This window comes from Scomber scombrus, chromosome 5, assembly GCF_963691925.1.
Source record: "Scomber scombrus chromosome 5, fScoSco1.1, whole genome shotgun sequence".
Lineage (NCBI taxonomy): Eukaryota > Metazoa > Chordata > Actinopteri > Scombriformes > Scombridae > Scomber > Scomber scombrus.
The window spans coordinates 9514430-9535954 of record NC_084974.1 but is presented as its reverse complement, the minus strand read 5'-3'; the positions used below and the strand labels follow the sequence as shown (position 1 = coordinate 9535954).

The 21525-nt window shown below is 39.5% G+C and overlaps 1 protein-coding gene across 1 annotated transcript in view; it reads left to right on the top strand.

The window, feature by feature from the left end:
• Positions 1-21525, top strand: part of LOC133980381 (cGMP-dependent 3',5'-cyclic phosphodiesterase) — a 159206-nt gene that overhangs the window by 134183 nt on the left and 3498 nt on the right. The window contains exons 5-28 of the mRNA XM_062419087.1: positions 2668-2777; positions 3696-3751; positions 4046-4105; positions 4570-4726; positions 6262-6314; positions 8873-8947; positions 9309-9350; positions 10124-10192; positions 10293-10423; positions 12957-13068; positions 13191-13230; positions 13723-13786; positions 14133-14214; positions 14611-14785; positions 15662-15774; positions 17376-17453; positions 17564-17686; positions 17774-17844; positions 18629-18751; positions 18885-18972; positions 19464-19511; positions 19875-19949; positions 20036-20135; positions 21378-21490. Of these exons, the coding sequence (XP_062275071.1) occupies positions 2668-2777; positions 3696-3751; positions 4046-4105; positions 4570-4726; positions 6262-6314; positions 8873-8947; positions 9309-9350; positions 10124-10192; positions 10293-10423; positions 12957-13068; positions 13191-13230; positions 13723-13786; positions 14133-14214; positions 14611-14785; positions 15662-15774; positions 17376-17453; positions 17564-17686; positions 17774-17844; positions 18629-18751; positions 18885-18972; positions 19464-19511; positions 19875-19949; positions 20036-20135; positions 21378-21490 (2158 nt within the window). The remainder of the gene's footprint in view (positions 1-2667; positions 2778-3695; positions 3752-4045; positions 4106-4569; positions 4727-6261; positions 6315-8872; positions 8948-9308; positions 9351-10123; positions 10193-10292; positions 10424-12956; positions 13069-13190; positions 13231-13722; positions 13787-14132; positions 14215-14610; positions 14786-15661; positions 15775-17375; positions 17454-17563; positions 17687-17773; positions 17845-18628; positions 18752-18884; positions 18973-19463; positions 19512-19874; positions 19950-20035; positions 20136-21377; positions 21491-21525) is intronic.

The window sequence follows — 21525 nt, the reverse complement described above, 5'->3', positions numbered from 1 at the left end:
AACATTTTTACATCACTTAAACTTTAAAATAACAGAGAAAACATAAAATAGACACTTTACAAAGGGACACAGGACAAGATAAAAAAAAATGTGTTTACGTACAAGATTACTCATAAGTGGAGCTCAGGTTGTCTTGAAGAATATGTTCGCAAATCCCACAAGATTACTAAAAATATGTGGGGCTCGGACTTTAATTTAAAACATGCGGTTGAGTGTTAAAAATGTTGCTTCCTACACAGATGGTCTCGAAACCTCATCATCACATCTCGACACCTAATTACCTGTTTCAAAATTGTCTTTTAAGACGCTTGATTGAACAACCTAACTGTTGTATGCAAAGTTGAGTTTCTCATTCTCTGTGTATTTGCCTTAAGCTTCGCCAGTTTGTTTTCAATATCCATCCAAGATTTAAAACTTGTTATCCTATGAAACTCACTACTCATTGTTTTTGACAGATTGTAAATAATTTATGATAAGATGTCTGCCCTTTAATCTGTATATGACAACAGTCAGTTTGTAAGGATGTTTGATAGTTTGGATTAAAACTTTTAGTTTCTCATTGTATTTATTTTAAAACAACTTAATGTAATACCTGTATGCTTTAATAGCCAACAGATAAGACTTATGTGAATATCACCTTTCTTAACAAGCATAAAATGGTTGTAAAATGTCTTCATGTCAGACAGTACTGAGTGAAGAACAGGTTGGTCTGCAATCCAGTATAAATAGTCCCTTCTTATGATACATTTTCAAATTTGTCTAATTTTCAATCTCATATTCCCTTAACTGCTGTTTTGAGTCACTGTCCTCTAACACTTGATTGCCTCGCCTCACTTGTAAGCCGCTATAGATAAAAGTGTCTTCCAAATGATAAAATGTAGATGTAAAAACTCAACCTGCTAAGAAAACCTACCAGCACATATTATAGGTGACTGTCCATACATGCTACTTCTACCACACTGCTTCAGACTCCATTTTCCTTAAACTGGCTCTTTGCAAGTTGTGTGATACTGCAATGCCCCTACAGAGTTGTGTTTCCTCAAACGCATGAATGAGCAAACATATGGACAAACACACAGAGAGTTATAGTACAGCATCTCCTCCTGAGCTCCTTAAACCAGAGAGGAATTATTTCACTTACTTTGGACCATCTGTCATCTACAAAACTCCTGCACATTACAATACCTTAACTTAATATGCATATATCTCAGGAAAGACATAACGAACCAGAATTAGCAGAAATCAATCCTGATGCTTTTGCACATTAGCACACCATCAGCTGTTAGGAACTGCTTTTATGATGGTTAAGTAGTTATGACAAATGAAGCTCGTAATGGAGGTTCAGACAGGAATATTAAGCCATTAGTGCCATGCCGATCAATTAATCATTAGCTGATCTCTGTGAGTGCTCACCACTCACCTACTCACACACACACACACACACACACACACACGATTGGCATTTTCAAATGTCCAGCTGTATGTATGTCTTTCCTGCCTCTGCTGCTAATTTATGTCACTGCCCTCCACCACACAGCAAACTGTAAACACACCACCCACCTCCTCAGCCTAAACCTTTTCAGTTTAAAGTATGTTGTTGCTGCTAACTGCTGTTCATTGACCTGCAGTCACTCTCATCTTATAGCTCACAGCAGAACCAGACATTTTAACATACATTTTACAATTTAATATATAGATTGTCATGTGTGCAGACATAACACTAAATTATAGTGTTGTTCTTTACTGCCAGTGTGAGATTTTTTGCTCTTTGCCCTTCCCAGTATGAATTAAATCAATGATTGTGCAGGAAAGCTGTTTTGAAAAAAGACATTACATAAAGGTCAGCTGTATTTGCAGCGATGGTAAACAACAACGAGAATGTTTTCTGACCAAAGTGGACGAGTCCTCAGTGAACTGAAATAAATGGACACTTTTAAATCAAAGCACCATGCAGAGATTTGACTGCAATGGTTTGAGGGGATTTCAGTCTCTGTGCACAGGTAATGGAGTGACTGCTGCCGTGTGTGTGCGAGTCGCTGCCAGGGGGTTCAATAGATTATCATGTGAGGCACGTAGATCATGAATTTACCTGTGTGCAAGAGTGAAACTATTTTACTTCTTTTCGTCCCTTATTTCCATATTCATGCAAGCACGTGTGTGTGCTCGCTAAAGCATGCAGTGATGTTGCCGCATGTTTTGTGCATGTGTGCAAATGTGTGTGTCTTTGTGTCTGCTGGAACTAGTCAGTCCAGAATAAATAAATCCTCATCTCATATTTTAGCATGAGAAAGCTGCCGTCTGTCTTGAATATAACACGCACAGACACATTCGCCTTCGTCACACCTGGCTTCACACCTGGCCACACACGCACAAACACATGGTTATGTAGAATTCATATAATTTTACAATGAATAATAGATCTATTCATGTGTGTGTGTGGGTTTTTTTTTTGTTTGGGTGAGCGTCAATTAGCATGATGTGTCTGTTTTTGTAATGCAGGCAATTGTTTTTCCATTTGCTCCGACTGCCTTTTAAATCCCCTTTTTCCTCTTTGTCTCCCTGGTGTCTGACACACCGTCTCTGTTTCTAACTTTGACAAATGTATGTAATGTACTTATTGTATTTCTCAAACTCGAGTCAAACTCAACTTGTAACCATCTGTCTTAGGAATGTCGTGGACCAGCTGAAGCGATGTCAGTGTGCCGGCCTTCCTTCATCCGAACTGCCAGAGAAATACAGAATTTGCCTTGCAGCACCGTTACCAGCGCACAAAAGAGGTGTGTGTGTGTGTTTGTGTGTTGAAGGGCTTTTATTTTTGAGTAGGGTGGGCTTGAGTGATGCTGGTGGACAGACAAATGGACCAGCATCTGTGTGTTTGTGTGCGTGTGTGTGTGCGTGTGTGTGTGTGTGTGCGCACGCTTGTGTATGGAGAGGAGCAGAGGGATGTGAGAACGTGGGAGGAAAGAACAAACCAAAGGAGTTAGAGAGGAGTAGTGAACAAGAGATGATGATTGCCGAGGGAGAGGTACGGAACCGCGTGGGCAACAAATGTGGACGAGAGACCGAAAAAAGCAATGAAAGGTCCACGATCAGAAAATATGAGACGAGTTCACAAGGAGAAGAATAAATATTCTCTGCATTCTTCTTTGAAATTAACATTTTTTGTTTTTATAAGGCAGAGAGGGGAGATGCAGGAGAGAAAATCCTGGAGGGATGTAATCATAGAAACACCCTAAAGCTTGCATGACCACGCTGCAGTCTCCAGATCAATAAATACCACTGATGAATATTCAGTAATACTGTAGAAATAAGAGCTAGTTTGGTAGCAATGTGGGCAACACGTCTTTTTTTGTGTTGTCGTCTGCTGTCCACACATCCAGCAACACTCACCACCAACAAACTTAATTCTCCAATAAAAATCTGCTGTTGCAAATGCAGGAAAACAAGACAAGAATAAACAGTATTATACAAGGACATTGGGTTTATGTTTCTCATGTTCATTTCCCCCCCAATATTTCTATTGGTATTAGAACATGAAAATAAATTTTAAAAAAAGAAGAAAGATTAAGAGCGAGACAAGGACATGGAGAGAAAATGAAAGGGCAAGAAAAACAGCAAGAATCTGTTGATTCAATATATGTTGTATTATTAATAGATTTTTTGTTTCTTTTTCTTTCTTTCTTTGTTTCTTTCAGCTGTTGTCATTCCTCTCTTGAACCAGGAGCGGAGCAAGGCCATCGCTGTTATACTGGTGAGTGTTTGCTTTCAACAACATCACAATTGGCTTTTAATAAATTAACGAATTATGTGAAGAATCCGTTTTTGTCTCAGTGCTATATACTTAATGAAAAATTAGATATTTACAGTAAAATGAGCTCCGCTGAGACAGCACAGCTTGCCATAGTCAAGCTTATCTAATGCATTAGAAAAATATTGAGCTGTGTGTGTGTGTGTGTGTGTGTGTGTGTGTGTGTGTGTGTGTGTGTGTGTGTGTGTGTGTGTGTGTGTGTGTGTGCGTGTGCGTGTGTGTGTGTGTGTCCTGCAGGTGGGCTGTAATCCTCTATCTGATCAAGATGAACTGCATCTTAATATGCTGGAAAAACATGTAAGTCCTCTTCTTCTCTGTCTATGTTAGATGTGAAAAAACAACAACTTGACAACATTAGCTGTGTTACTGAAAGGTTTATTCTTTATTTAATTCATGTTAAATGGCACAGCCTGTCTATGAACTCATTGCCCATACTTGTACATTTCTGATGTTATAAATAAAAAAAAAGTCTTTCTGTTTCTTAGGAAAGTTAATATCCTCCCCCACAGTCTTAGATTGACCTCATGAATACCAATAAAAGAAAAATCCATCACTGAGCGTTTAACCTCCAAAAAGTATCTAACTGTCTACTAGATGGTTTATATCTCCTCTAAAATGTGTCTAAAGCTAGTGATGTTTTCTCCAAGGATCTCTCCAGTTATTTCTGTTGGAGAGTATTTAGTCTAATACATTTCTCCCTCTTCCTTTTTTTTAATCTTCACTGAATTTGTGTGTGTCCGTGTGTGCGTTTCTGTGTGCAGGCCTCAGTGGCATGTGTGCGCGTTCAGGTTGTTCAGACGTCCTACCAGAGGCCTCCCCTCAGCCCCTCACCCTTACAGACCCACAATGCACTGCTGCACCTCAACGTTTCAGACCAGGACTACTGCGAGTTGGACCGCAACATCTTACAACTCTGTGGTACGTACACACACACACACACACACACACACAAACACACACACAAGCACACAGATTACATGTTTGGTTAACAACATAAACAAAAAAGCACATTAAATACTCCTCCTGCTTAGATCTCTCATTTTTTCCCTTTTTCACACACACACACACACAAACACACACACATGCATGCATAAATACATAAATCTTACATTTCCCACACCCTGTATTTGCAAACACAAAGGCAAACATAATCACACATGCACACACCTGTATAATGGAGGTGAAGTATGTTAATAGAGGAAGCCCATCTGGATAAAAAGCTCTATGAATTTAGATGGACTCGGTCATTGGCACAAGGAATGTGTGACAGCTACTGTGTGAAAACAGAACGCTTTGCAAAAACACTGTTTAAAATCTCATGCATAATGGGATGCTAATGCCGTTCTCGTGCACACGCAACAATACATCAATATTGTTTACTCCCTGGTAATTATCAAACAAAAGTGAGTCTCCTCAGTTTTTTTTCCAGCCTCTGCCTCGCCCTGCTTTCTGTGTCCCTGCGTCTCTGTCCAACTCTTCTTGTTTTATTTACAAGAAAAAGTGCCACGATGTTAAAAAAAAATATGTACAAAACAAAAAGAAGGGAAAATGAAACCATTAACTTGACTCAACTAATCATAACTCGACTCATAAGTATAACTTAAATTAAGTTAAAGTAACGTGTACACAGCTACACTCTAACAAATAAAACCTGAGCAGTCCCAAAGCCACTGCACTCCTTCCGCCGGCCCGCCGAGTGAATACTATAAACTAAACCACTCCTCAGGTAAGCAATGAAAAGATTAACATTTGCCAACCTCCAAATGGCATCACTTTTATATAGCCTCCATACAACATATCTGCAGCCAAACTTAAACAAATCACAAACCACATTAATAATGTATGCAACAACTCACCTCCACATGGCCCTACCAGTCTATAAATGCAGGAAATCATTGTCTCCTGAGAAGTAAAAATAAAGAAAATACTGAACTTATGACCTCAAATTAAACCAATAAACTATAACTAAACTTAATACAAGTGTTTGTTTTATTTTAACCAAAAAGTTTGCTGAAATGTAACTTATAACCAATATACTGCAAAACACAAACAAACCCGGGATAGTAAGTGTCTGCAAAGTTTGATTACTGCCTAACTTATGATCCAAAACAACAAATATATGTATAATTAAATGTATGAGTTATGATACAAATGTGATTAAAGGGGACACATGACATGCTCTCATCCACTTTGTCACAATCTGCAGTTCAGATAACCCTCCGTCCGTTGTCTTGTCTTCATTATTACTGTTTGCTGGTTCTTATTCACCCTTTCCTCGACCTCCCTGTCTCAATGCATCCCTGTGTTCCTTAATGCCTATCTGCTCTTATTCCTCTCTGGTTTTTCCTCCCATCTCTCTCTCTCTCTCTCTCTCTCTCTCTCTCTCTCTCTCTCTCTCTCTCTCTCTCTCTCTCTCTCTCTCTCTCTCTCTCTCTCTCCCTTTTCTCTTTTAGGTGAGCTCTATGACCTTGATGCAGCCTCTCTCCAGCTCAAAGTCATCAATTATGTAAGTGGTTGAGATCACTCATAAGCTCCCACATGAACACGCACACAAGAGCCGAAGACGTACAGCACATGCAAAACATGATATTCATCCCAGTGGCTTCTCCCTTCTTCCTGTCATTACCTTTACTACAGTCTATTTATCACACAATTAGTTTATCAGTCTCCCCATAGTGTGCTCCCCTTCTCTCTCTTCTCCTTCCATATGTATGATACACTCTGTAAAAACAGAGGGAAGCAGCGAGGGAGGTGATTGATTGCAGAGAAGGAAGGGAAGCTATAGGTGAGATGGGTGAAAGCGAGCAGATATCAGACTTCAGCTCCAGTCTGTACAGCAGCAACCTGATAACAATGTATAGAAATGTGAGATTAAAAGAGATAGTATAATATAAGAGACTTGAAGGTTATATTACATTGAAGGAACAAAGACGCAGGCTGTTTACTTTTTCATACTAATATTTTTTCATACTACTTATCGACCGTTAAGGACTTTTATATTGAGTTTGACTAAAAACAGGAAGCATTTAAACTTTGTATTTATTGGTTACAATTTCTCAATTGTGAGGATTTTCATAGTCCTTGGACAGAACAACATTTGAAGATATAATGTTTTATATTTTTTACTTTTTCTAGACTATTGTTGACCAAATGATTATGAGCTTAATCAGGAAAAAGAATCCGCAGACGTATAATTGTTAGTTGCAGCCATAATAGACTTTACTTGGGCTCTTTTGTTTATGAAAAACAAAAAGTCTGGGAGTTTAAAGGATTTTAATTGGATTTTAGATCATTTATTTTATTTATTTTTAATTCAAAAAACAAGATTTTACAAAGCAGCTTAAGCACGCAGATTTATATAACTTTTGTTTTTTAGTAAATTATTAAAGGGACTCTGGTGCATAGTCAGTGGCTTACTTTTGCCTTTTTCAGATTGAAATGTTTTATTAGTCACTCAAAATATGAATGGAAAATTGTTGTAAGCTAATCTATTTCTTTTTCTTTGCGTAAAAATCATCAAATGTAAGCGAATACTATGACCAAGCTCACTCTCCCTACACCCGCCTGTGCTACCTGGACACTACAGGACCAGATCCACAGGGTCAAAGTAGTGAAGCAGTGCAGCGTGCATTTAAAAACCTCATCCTTTGATGCCATTGTTGCATTTTTCCTGCATATGAAGGAAGGGAGAGGGAGGAAGGCACGGTGATGCAAAAGTCTGGAGGGGTTTTAAACGTATTTTGAATCCGACATGATTTGTTTCGCCTGTTTATTGTTACAGTTGTAAAAGGGGTGAGGGGAGAGGGAGGACAGGGAGGAGGGAGGGAAAGGAGCAGGAGATTGCTGCTTCTGAAGAATCGTCAGTTTGGTGGGAAGTGCTCGGGGCGGTTCTTATGGGATTAACAGTATTTGGGAAAAGGGGGTGGAGGGGCTTATTATTATATGTGGGTGCAAAAACATGCTTTGTGTGTGTGCACATTTGTGCTGCGTGTGTGTGTGAATGCGTGTGTGCATGTTGGGTGCTTGTGCATGTGACTGGGGGCGAGTGCGCTGGCAGTGGCTCGTGTTTATTCCTGTCCTGCTTGTTTTGCATCCAGCTCTGTGGATTACATAGAAGAATGTTGTGCGAGGAAACGCTGCTATTATGACTGTGTGTGGGTGTGTGCTCATGTAGATCCTTTTGCATGCATACAGGTGTGTGTGTGTGTGTGTGTGTGTGTGTGTGTGTGTGTGTGTGTGTGTGTGTGTGTGTGTGTGTGTGTGTGTGTGTGTGTGTGTGTGTGTGTGTGTGTGTGTGTGTGTGTGTATGAATGAAACGTTTCCCATCACAGATAGCAGCAGGAAATTGGTTGCAATCCTGCAGGTCGTACAAAGCACAGCAGAGATGCTCAATATGTTCACACTTTCTCATTTATACACACAAAGACACCTCATAGTGACTTTGTCTTGCTTTTGTTGGGACTCAAAGCAAAACCTTGACCGCTAAAATCACAGCATGATAATGTATTTTGTGTCATATTCAAAGTATGAATGCTCTGACACTTTATACTTAAGATTTCATGAGTGAAATCAGAGGAGCTGAATGGCTTTATTCTAAAAATAAACCATCAATAAGAAGGTAGCCATGTTAGCAGGAATATATATGAATATATATGTAAAAGTCAGGCTGTCCATTATAAAATAATGAACAACCATTCAAAAAAAATTTCTTTGAAAGTACAGTTGAGTAAATCCTCACATCTTCACTATTTCAGTATAACACATATATTTTATTATATGAGATGTTTAAATTGTGTTTACTTTAAATTATTAAAAAAAGAATCACACTAATAATCCTTTATTCACAATTTAATGCAAGCCAATAAAAATAATACTGAATTCTCGCTCCAACCTAGCTCCAAGGATTTTGCATTGTCCACTGATTTCTAATCTTATCTTCACACCTAGGTCACGCTTCAGAAAGTCTTGAATTGAGGCTTTAAAAAACAATCTTAACCAAATCTGATACAGACAGATTTTGTGAGCATATTTCAGGACTGACGTTGTGTTTGCGTGTCTCCACAGCTGCAGCAACAGACCCAGTCGCAGTGTTGTTGTCTGCTACTGGTGTCTGAGGACAACCACCAGCTTTTCTGCCAGGTACACACACACACACACACACACACACACACACACACACACAAACAAACAAACACACACAAACAAACACATACACACACACACACAATTTCCCACATCTCTACCTCCATCATGCGCATTTGCTATCAAAGGGACAACACACACAAAGGAAAAATGTCCTCTTCCTGTCTCTCCCTACCCCCTGAACACACACACACACACACACACACACACACACACACACACACACACACACACACACACACACACACACACACACACACACACATAATACATACATTATATAAATGGCATCAATTTTAAAAATGACTTATCATTAACATTTGAATAAACTGTGACCTTTGACCTCTGTAACCTTTAGGTAGTTGGAGACAAAGTCCTAGAGGAGGAGATCAGCTTCCCGGTGAGGCCAACAATGATTTATTCACACAAATATTTGTCAGTTTCTTTTACATTTAGTTGCATTTATTTTTTGTTTGTGATCACTATTCCCTGTTATTCATCACTATAAACATGTACTTATTTGTAGGTTTATTTTTTCCCTTCATTTATGCACTTGTGTTTGTTACACTGGGGGCCGTGGGCCGGTCTAACGTCCTGAATTCAGGGAGGTTTGTTTTCTTTTTTAAGGGAGTCCACCATTAATACAAGTGTTACAACCCTACATGTAGGTTTCTTTGACTGACACGACAGAATAAACTTCCCACATGTAATCTTTTATAATCCCTGGCAGGGGTTATAATTATGAAATTTGGGCAAAGGAAGTAATCACTTCCTTTGGCTCGCTTTGAGTCTCCTGTCTCTGCTTGTGGTGCAGATGTAGCATTTTTAAAACAGGTTTTTCCATTACGGTGTGAATAGACTGTGCACCCAAGGCTAAATGAGGCATGAAATCGTGATAATAGTTGGTGTAGAGAAATATTAGGGCATAAGAAAACTGGATGGGCTATGTGTGCTAGTCTAACAAGGGATGTTATAGACTTCACTCAGAATAAACAACCTTTATTTATTTATTTATTAAACCCTCCCTAAAAAAATAAATCTCCAGGGACTTTATAATTCTCCTGTCTTCCTGTATTCCTGTCTTCCTGTCTGTTGCCCTCATTACAGTTTTTTTTAACATCCCTCACTTTCCCTCACCCTCTCTTTCTCTTGTTTTTTTCTTTCTCTGTGCAGCTGATGTTTGGACGTTTTGGTCAGGTTGTTGAGAAGAAGAAGTCAATTACTCTTCAGGACATCAGTGCGGTAAGAAGACATCTATCTACTGTATCTGTGTCACTGTGTGTGTGTCTGTTTGTTATGTTCGTGTATTGATCTAATCTCATTGTGCCTCTGTTCCTCCCAGGAGGAGCGCAGACAGCTGTCCAGTATGTTGGGCTGTGAGATCTCGTCCATGCTCTGTGTCCCAGTTGCAAGCAGAGCCACCAGTCAGGTGGTGGCGCTAGCGTGCGCCTTCAACAAGCAGGGTGGGCAGAGGTACGTACACATGTGAATGACTGTATTCACACTGTAAGCTATCGTTTAACCTTATGTCTTATTTTTGCAGCTGACGACTTTTAAACAGATGTGAAACAGTTCATGCAGAGTTGAGATGTTAGGGTGAAATCTTATTTAGCTCTTCAAGAATCACTGTGACGCAGCCGCTGATGGCTTACTGCTGAAGTATACTTAAAATGCTTCTGAAAATGATTTAGATTTTCCTAATTCCTAAAGCGCTGACTCATGGTAGATTCAAAGATTTATCTGACAGCGACTTAATGCTGGGATGGGTATCCTGATCACTCCAGCTCAACAGCTCAACAGCTCAGACTTGTCAAGTTTTCGCTGCTATTTCCACCGAAATCTGACGCTAACCAGCAGAAAGTACCAGACAACCCCTCATGAATGGGTACCATGACAGCGGAGACTGTGTCAAGTCACCTGGTTTCTAAGTGTGTAACCATGCAGATGGCCAAGTGATGATCTGGAGTCAGGTCATGAGTCTAACAGCAACGGGTGGCTTGGCTCCATCGTTTGGCACCTCGTTTTGGCATGTAGTGTGTGTGTGTGTGTGTGTGTGTGTGTGTGTGTGTGTGTGTGTGTGTGTGTGTGTGTGTGTGTGTGTGTGTGTGTGTGTGTGTGTGTGTGTGTGTGCTGCCAGAGTGATGCTGCTATCTCTTGAATACAGAAATCAGTAAAAAACCACTCCAATTATGTGTCCGTGCTTATGTGTTTAACATCTATCTATCTATCTATCTATCTATCTATCTATCTATCTATCTATCTATCTATCTATCTATCTATCTATCTATCTATCTATCTATCTATCTATCTATCTATCTATCTATCTATCTATCTATCTATCTATCTATCTATCTATCTATCTATCTATCTATCTGTCTATCTGTCTATCATCTCTGACCCTCTCATCAGGAAGCACATGTCTCTACTTACTGTATGTTACAGTAAGCACATTCACACACACAGTTATGTGCTCACTTTCTGAAGACTAAGATAGATGAGAAGGGATCATGTCCTATAATTTCTCTCTCTGCCACTGGCACTTATGACAGAGTTGGCATCTCATTACCATAGTAACAGCAGCAGGATTATGGTAGCAACTGTGCATAAAATGTGATAAATCTATCCTTTGCTCAGAACACAGTCATCCACGTTTTAGTAGAGCTATATATCTCATAGATACATCCTCTCGTCATATGGATGGTGCATTCATATGTAGAGTTTTAAGGGAGTTGAACATATGGCTGGCCTCCAGAAAGTGTAATTTTGCCTCGTAGCCAGGTGCATGAAAATATATTCTGATTCTAGGCATGTTTGGGCTCCCCAGTAACTGGTCCAATACTCAGTTTTGGTGCCAACAGAGGGAAAAAAACTTCAGTGAATCATGTTTTACTGCAGAGCAGATTGAAAATGTGCAGTTGTAGTCTCAAAAAGAAACAATTATACTGAAGACAATGCCTAGATGGCAAAAACCATGATGTCACAATACATTTGTCCTGTTAGCAGTATGAGAATTGTAGGAGCTCATTGATATATATAACACCAACCCCAGGAGTTATTTTGTTGAAATTTAAATTTACAGCAATGTCAGTAGTTGTGTTTTGATGGATTTATTCATGAGGAAACACAGAGTCTCATTCTATCTTTGCCTCTGAGAAGCCGCTGCCAACCCCACGGCTGCATCAGTGTACACAAAACCAAACAAGGTGCACACATTGTTATACACGTTCTTTTTCATAAACACTGGTCTCTGAGGAAAGTGTCACTGCGTGTGTCCGACTGGTCTTTGGAAACGGACTGCTGCTGGTTTTCATTCTCTCTGTGGAGACTATTTTCTACTGCGACTGCCAGTTACTAGCTGATAACACAGAAAACGGTTCTTCAACCTGACTTACAACACTGAGGCCCACTGCTCTGTGTACCTTTTCCTGAATGTCAGTCATACATGACTTGAACCTATTGTCAGAGTGAAGTTTATTTCCCAAAGGCCTGGGTACAAATCAAATCCTACCTCCTTTGCTAAGATTCCTGGGAGTCCTGGAGATGTACTTTGCTCCTGACATCAGCACAACAATGTGCCACTGCCCTCTGTAGACAACAAGAGATAACTGCAGGCAATTACTACCCTCAGAAACTCTGCAGATAATTCATCAGTCTTAAATTGCCTGCTTAACGCTGTCAAGTTCACACATCATTTTGTTGATAGTGACAGCCACAGCCGCTACCTGCAGGAAACCAGAGTTTGGCACTGTTCATTTCCTCTGATATTCATTTACACACACTTGTAGGTGCTTTTTTTCTCATGTGTATTGAGTTTAATGTGCATCTTGAATTTCTTTACGTCTCAGAAATGTGTTAATGGCAACACAGGCTCATGCAAAATATTTGTGATTATAATGATCTTGAATATCCAATGTACCCAAATCCCACAGCAGCCTATTAGTTCTGCCTAAATTCATAATTGTCCATTCAACTGTGTGTGTGTGTGTGTGTGTTTTCTCCACAACAGACACACAGAGGCAGATGAGCACGCAATTCAGCACTGTTTCTGCTACACTTCAACGGTCCTCACTTCAACTTTGGCTTTCCAGAAAGAACAGAAACTCAAAGTGGAGTGCCAGGTATCGCAAATGCCCCCCAGCACACACACACACACACACACTTACACAGCTTGTACGCATACATAAGTACACCTGAGGATGCCATTTAAAAAGCTTTCCACGTCGACTGTTTCTCCACACAGGCACTCTTACAAGTGGCCAAGAATCTCTTCACACACTTGGGTAAGTGTTTCCTCCTCTGTTTGTCTGTCTCTGTGGAGAGGGAAGGTTGCGGGACTATTTGCATTAATGGCCGATACTTAAGTGATCACCTAATGAAACAAATGGTGCACGTAATTGAATGTGATATTACCGACCCTAAAGGTGATTACACCCAAGATCATAACCATAAAATCAAAAGGGCATTAAAATTGATGGCTCCCCCTCTCTATCCTGTAATTACACCGAGTCATTTCAATTCCTATCCAGAACAGTAAGCACCAATAGTAGAATTAGTCATTGATGAATCATCATGATTTCAAGTACAAAATAATTGATCCACAGGAAAAGTAAATAGCCTTTCACTGTACTGAGCTGTTGATTACAACTTGTACAGTAGATCCACCTGTACTCATGATGGGATCTCTTTGTTATATGCATTGTATTTCCACGGTTTTCCTTTTATTTCCCCTCACCCTGCTTTTTTTTCTCTCTCCTTCTCTCTAATTCTTTCAGATGATGTGTCAGTGCTGTTACAGGAAATTATAGTGGAGGCCAGGAACCTCAGCGGTGCTGAGATGTAAGTCCTCTGATTCATCTTCAAAGGGTTGCTTCAGTGTGTGTGTGTGTGTGTGTGTGTGTGTGTGTGTGTGTGTGTGTGTGTGTGTGTGTGTGTGTGTGTGTGTGTGTGTGTGTGTGTGTGTGTGTGTGTGTGTGTGTGTGTGTGTGTGTGTGTGTACAGTGTGAATGTCTTTATCTCCATTTGCAAAGGCTATCTTGGCAATTTGTCCTTAACTAACTTACCTCATTTATTAAAGTTACAAAATGACCTGAGATGAAATGAAACAAAAACGCTCTCATTTTCTCTGCTTTGCTCCGTTCTCCATCACCCCGTCTCTGACTCCCTCCCTTTCTCTGCTCTCTAGCTGTTCAGTGTTCCTGCTGGATCGCCTCAGCCATGAGTTGGTGGCGAAGGTGTTTGACGGGGGCGTGGTCAGTGATGAAGAGGTACAACACACAAGCACTTTCATTCTCAAACTGATGCTCACTTTAAATCTGTATGTATTGATAGTTTTTCACAATATAATGATGTATCTTGTGTTTTCTCTTTACCACGTTGAGTCTGGTTGTATTTACTGACATTGTCAAGTATTTTCGGGAGCATTTTTTATGCATTTATTAGAGAGTTGACAGTAGAGGCAAACAGGAAATCACAGGAGAGAGTAATTGGGTACGACATTAAACAAACAACCGACATCCAGACTTGGAAATAAAACACCCCTGCTTGGTCATCTCTCTTTCATCTCTCCTCCCGTTTCCTGTCTCTCCTGTCAACTATCAAATAACCATTATTAATGTGCGCAGATGACATAAGTAATTGTGTGTGTCTTTTTACGAGTACAGAACGAGTTCCGCATCCCAGCAGATCAGGGTATTGCAGGTCATGTGGCGACCACGGGTCAGATCCTGAACATTAAAGATGCCTACTCCCATCCTCTTTTCTACCGCGGTGTGGATGACAGCACCGGCTTCAAGACTCGAAACATCCTCTGCTTCCCAATCAAAGATGAGAACAACGGTAAGAATAGACATGTTGCTTTAACTCAGGCGTTTTGACAGTATTCATGAAAACTCCAAGTAGCTGTCAAAATTTTAAACAGGCAGAGAAATCACTCTTCTATCTGTAACCAGAGGCGTCCAGTTGTCCCTGTAATGTCCAATAAAGTGATAATGAGGTTACTGTTAATGTAATAACTACCAATATTGACTTTTCATTTCAGTGTCTCCACATTATCATCCTCTACAGTACATACCTACCTACCTTTTTAAAAACTAAGCCACTTTTCTACGCAGGTGCTGTCCCAGAATAGCACCAAGAGATGTTACATCACATCCTTATGCCTAAATGTTAGACTGTGCACTTACTTACTTGGACTCCATACTTACAGAAAACTCTCTTTTTGATGCTGCTCCTGACTTCTTGCTGTCCCTAAGCAGAGAAACTTCTATAGAAAACCATCTGAAGCTCTCAAAGTTATGGGAGTTAGAATTTGGATCTTTTTTATGTGCAATTAGGTTCACCCACAGTGTGGAATAAATTTAAGTTAGTGGACCTATTTGATTCAATGTCTTTTCTGCAGCTCCGACTGTTGCATTCTGCACCTCATTTTCCCGTCCTTGACTCTCATCTTCTACTTTCCATTTTTCTTCATCATCAACTTTGTCTCACTCATCCATTTCTCTATCCCGCTCTCGTTGCCCTCTTTAACCCGCTGCCTCCCTCAATGCCTCACCGTCCATTTTCTCGCTCTTCATCTTTCCCTCTTTAAATCCCTCTCTTGCTCTCTCTCTCTCTCTCTCTCTCTCTCTCTCTCTCTCTCTCTCTCTCTCTCTCTCTCTCTCTCTCTCTCTCTCTCTCTCTCTCTCTCTCTCTCTCTCTCTCTCTCTCCTCCAGAGGTGATCGGGGTCGCTGAGTTGGTGAATAAAATGAATGGGCCATGGTTCAACCGCTTCGATGAGGATCTGGCCACAGCTTTCTCTATCTACTGTGGTATCAGCATTGCCCATGTGAGTCTCCTCTCCAACATTTATCTGCATACACGTCGGCTCATTGTAAACAATCATCAATCATTACCATGACTGCAAGCTCATTAAAAAAATTTAACTTGGTTTTAAAGATTGCTCAAAATGTATTTAAATTCAAATCCCTCTTTGATTCATTTGGCTGCAAAGAAAGGCACTTATAGTATATCCATCATTAGGACTATCTTACTCCTTTAAACAGGGTTGTAAATCTGTAGTTAGTGCTGCTGAAAAGATCGATCCTGTCTGGCAAAAATGGGATCAGTTCAGTGGAAGCAAAATGCACAGTCAAGACAGAGTCGAGCAAAAGTCTCAATGGAAATTTAAAAATATTCATGATGGAACTGAGTGGCTTTTACTCTACAGTGTAGTGCATAGGCATTGAACAGCTACCGCAAAGCCATTAACACACATTCAGTTGAACCACTAGATGAACCTTACTGAGATGATGATGATGATGATGAAGACATTTGTGATAATAATGCTGATCAGAGAAAGAGATTACAGCTAAATCTTTTTACCAATACTTTGCAAATCTATCAGAGCCACAACCTCAATTTAAAACATTTAATTCATCTGCTTTTTCAAAACGTGAGTGATGAACAAACTTGTCTTTTCATTGCAGCCTTTTTCCATATCAGTGATTGACAGAAGTGGGTTTGCAGAGACAGTAATGCTAGTGGCAGCTTTTCTGTGTAAATGATTTTAAATAATGTGTCAGATAACATTATAATACTTTGAGGCACAGACACAGTCAGAAAAGTGTAGCTGTGATGTTTTATTCAGCATTTCCGATCCACCTTCACATTAAATAGCTCTTGTAGAGTCTGACCTATGAATGACTGCAGGTACTCAATAGTTCTTCTACTATAAAGATATTTGATTGGGAAAATAATTGCCTTCTAGGCAGCTCATCAATCATTTAAGCATGACCAAATGCATTATTAATGTTCACTGTGTGTGTATGCTGTGGGCTGTAAAGAAAAACTCCCTCATGCGTTAAAATGTAAGCAGTGATCAGTTTGAGTTATACTGTTTTGTACAGGGCTGTGATAGTGGGGAAAAAAGCCCTCAGAAAGTTAGAGTACACTTGTCTATCATGAGTCTTGAATTTGATATTGAGATGAGATGAAATGAGATGAACACGCACGCGCACATACACACACACACACACACACACACACACACACACACACACACACACCAAAGCAAGTGTGTACCCAAGCACATTTTGGCAAAAAATGAGCTCAGCTGGTTGACTGAAAATAAGCAGGAGGCAAAGTTTGTGACTTGTGCTGGGACTCGCCAATTTTCTGGAACTGTTGTCACAAAAACATTTTACCCCACTTTAAAATCAATCTCCTTAGGGTGAGAAAGATCAAACACAATTTCAGCCCACAACAACAATCTGTGCAAGAGCCAAAATGGGGAAAAAAAGAAGAAAGAAACAGAAAATGTTGGATTTTGTTCAAGGCAATGTTTCTTGGTGATGCTGCTACTGATGCTGTAACTGAACCAAACCCTCATAATATATCTGTTTATGGCCATAATGATGTTTCTTACTGTAAATTATGTTGTTTCTTTAGTCTCTGCTCTACAAGAAAGTCCACGAGGCTCAGTTCAGATCCCACTTGGCCAATGAAATGATGAAGTACCACATGAAGGTAAAACTATATTTGCATGTGTCAGTCACTCTCACTCACGGAAAAGCATTGTGTTTAATGGCAAAATCAATAGCATTTATTCAATATCATTCAGTATGTGTATGTTGCAGGTTTCAGAGGACGAGGTGTCTAAGATGCTGGTGACAGGCATCGAACCAGTGAAGGAGATCCACCCCTGCTTCGCCGAGTTCACGTACACGCCGCGCTCACTGCCTGATGACACCACGCCCATGGTAAGAACGAGGGAAGATTAAGACAATAGGGTGGAAAAAAGACAAAATCAGAACTGATGTAACCGACCCTGTTGTGTGTGTTTGCAGTGTGTCCTCAGCATGTTTGAAGACATGGGTTTCATCAACACATACAAGATCGATCGGCACACTCTCGCCAGGTCTGACAACTCCATCAACAATCATGTACTAAATATATAAGAGCCTGCGTGTATGTGTATGTGTATGTCCTCCAGTTCTGTTATTTATTACTTTAAACAGTCAGAGTTTAAGTTGATTTTACATTTTCATGCCCTGTGATCCTGGAATATGTCCCTATTTTCTTTTTTATTCAATTTCTTATATGTCAATCATCATACAAAAGACATCAAACTTCAACAAAAACAAATCAACCATATTAAACAAAAAATACACAGAATAAAAACAAAATATGCATATACATATAAATATACATACATACACAAATCCCAGCCCATAAACAGCACAGCACATCTCCCAACATTAAACACTGTGTCCACAAAAAGAGTATATGATAATATATATATACACGAGTCGTCCTCCCCTCACATGTTATAAGAGGAGCTATTCCCCTCTTATATGATTCAGAAAATGACTATGTCCCTATTTTCTATCCTTTTCCATCGACTGACCGTATTATTGTCAACTGCTTTTTAAGGTTAATTTTTTTAAATATGCATTTGCCCTATTTGACTATAAGACTCAGTACAAACACCTTGGCAAGTGAGGTTTAAGCAGCTTTTTCCACTGACCAGATTTTGTCAGGATTGATCAGTATAATGGAAAATTATTGGTCAAAATTATTCTTTTATCATGTTGTGATGGAGGTTAGCGATACTTCATCAATATGATGTAGCACCTTCAGACTACGTGTGTCACTTGCGACATGTTGAATTATAGATGATTAAATTGTTGTCTTTTTGACAGATTCGTCCTGATGGTGAAGAGAGGCTACAGGGACCCTCCCTACCACAACTGGATGCATGCCTTCTCCGTCTCACACTTCTGCTACTTGCTCTACAAAAATCTAGGGCTGTCCAACTACCTCGAGTGAGTATACAACACTCTGCTCCTTTAGGAATTATATATATATATATATATATATATATATATATAAAGATTTCAGTAATCTAATGTTAAGTGTTGTTTCTCCTGCCTTGCTCACTGCCTTCTCTCCTTTTAGGGACATAGAGATTTTAGCTCTCTTTGTCTCCTGTATGTGCCATGACCTGGACCACCGTGGCACCAACAACTCTTTCCAAGTGGCCTCGGTGAGTCCACACACTTTGTAAGAGGCGTACAATGAAGAGAGGAAGAAAAGAGAGAATATATTAAAATGAATACATTAAACCTTCTGTAGAGTAGAGCAGCGCTGCACCTGAATTTTTAAAAATGTAGCGTAAGAATTGACTTTTTGATGCTCCGAAGAGAGCATGTCAAATAGAACAAAGCTTTTCTTTGCCAGTGATATGAGAGTCGTATGTCTGCATCTGAGGATTCACCTCAGATAGACAAGCAATGCCATTGTGATTAAAGCATGTTGCTCTGTTTCACTATAATCATGTATAACCCCTCCATCACCTAAATGACACATAAGCCAACTGTCTGTCATCATTTGTTCTGCAGTTTTAAGATTCATATTAGGGCCGACATGTACAGTTAACTAGAACAACACGTATTTTATTGAGTGTTTCATTTGAATCAATACAACATGTGCACTGAAAGGATTGTGTTTCATTTCTCTGTCTGTTTCTATTTTCAGCAATCTGTGCTGGCTGCTCTCTACAGCTCAGAGGGATCTGTGATGGAGGTAAACTCACAACCACTTACATCACATCACAGAGATTTGGGAGAGCTCACTGAAAATTTAACAAAGCTTTAAGCATGTTTTCTATCAACATGGGGGTTTTGTGCTTATAAATCTTAATCTCAGTTTACGCTCTGTGTACACTGAGAAAATGCATTTATTTCCAGTTATTCTGGTTTCTGCCATTATTGATAAACTTCACTGTCTGTGAGTTATCAATGTTGTTGTGCTCTAGTATGACACCTAGTGGCCAAAATCAAACTGAGGCAAGGGGAGGCATCTAAATTGTTTTGCTTTTTGTATTGCATCATGACTCAACAGTCTTTTAAAAGCACCCTATTTATATATATTCATTTCCATCGACAGAGACATCACTTTGCCCAGGCCATCGCCATTCTGAACACTCAAGGCTGCAACATATTTGAGAAGTTCAACAGGAAGGTGAGATATAAAATCATTACAAAGGTCTTCATACTGTCTCACTTTTAAATTCCATTCATTATATTCTGCTATCTGCTGTTTCGTAGGATTACCAGCGCATGCTGGATTTGATGAGAGACATCATTCTGGCTACAGACCTGGCTCACCACCTCCGCATTTTCAAGGACTTGCAGAAGATGTCTGATGGTACGTTACGTACCGGTAGTTCAGCGCAGACGCATAACTAAACCTCTCTCTGCTTTTGTTTTTCACTCACAACCCTGAACAAGGTTTCTTGGTAAAAGGCTGCATTTATATAGCGTTTTTATCCAAAGTGCTTCACAGTTTACCTCTTGTTCACCCACTCACACACACTCACACACATTAGTTACCATGCAAGGTTCTAGCCTGACCATTGGGAGCAATTTAGGATTCAGTGTCTCTGGGTTGTTTGCTTTCTCCAAACTAGTATTTTTATTTTTTCCTTTTCATTTTAGATAGTTAGGATTAAAATAACCTGATTTCTCCTGACGAAACGTATAAAAGGCAGATAATTTTAACAGCATACTGTATTTTAAATTAAAAATCTGCCATTCTGATAATTATGTGATGACTTTTCTTGATTACAAGTTAACTCATATAGTGTATATTCATTCTGTGGCTTAATAATTACTGACAAATATGTGGACTGTTTATGTATCAACACATTTTTCTCTGCACTATGACTTGCTTCTTAACTAGCGTGACTTATTTTGCAGAAATCTGAGGACAAACTCTCACTATTCTTCATTGACATTCTTAATAATCGTCTACTTTTTTTGTAATATTTACCCCTGCACTCTTATGTAATATAATTGGCCGTAACCTCCTGGCCAATAGTTCGTTATGCTTGAATGCAGCCAATTATAAGTTATCCTGAGTGTTTTTCTCCTTAGTAAAAATCAATTTTGAGCTGTTCAACTAATTCATTTAATTAAAAACCTCTCAATGAGTAAGCAACTGCTTCACACCACAGTGTGTACCTCTTGTGTACCTCTTGTGTAAATAAGTGTTTGAAACAAGATGCCTTTAAAAATCTTTTCCTTTTACCAAATACACATTCAGCTGTGGCATGACCATGACTTCTGATCATCAGTATCTATCAGCACATTGTGGCTGGGCATTTTGAATATAGGACACTAAAAAGCAATAAATGAATAGAATATAGAAATTATTTCATATCAGTTAAAAGTTCCTGTCCAGTGATTTAATCAATAGCTTTGCTCTGATCTTCGAAAAGTATCTCTCTATAGTTTCAAAGAGACATATGTTTGAAATGCTGTTTAGATAAAGTAATTTGTGTGTGTGTGTGTGTGTGTGTGTGTGTGTGTGTGTGTGTGTGTGTGTGTGTGTGTGTGTGTGTGTGTGTGTGTGTGTGTGTGTGTGTGTGCTTGCGTGTGTGTGTTTCAGATGGATACGATCCAAAAAGCACAACCCACCGCTCCATGCTGCTGTGCCTGTTGATGACGTCATGTGACCTGTCAGACCAAACTAAGGGCTGGAAGACCACACGCAAGATAGCTGTCAGTATGAAGACTTAAAAAAGATTTAACTTTGA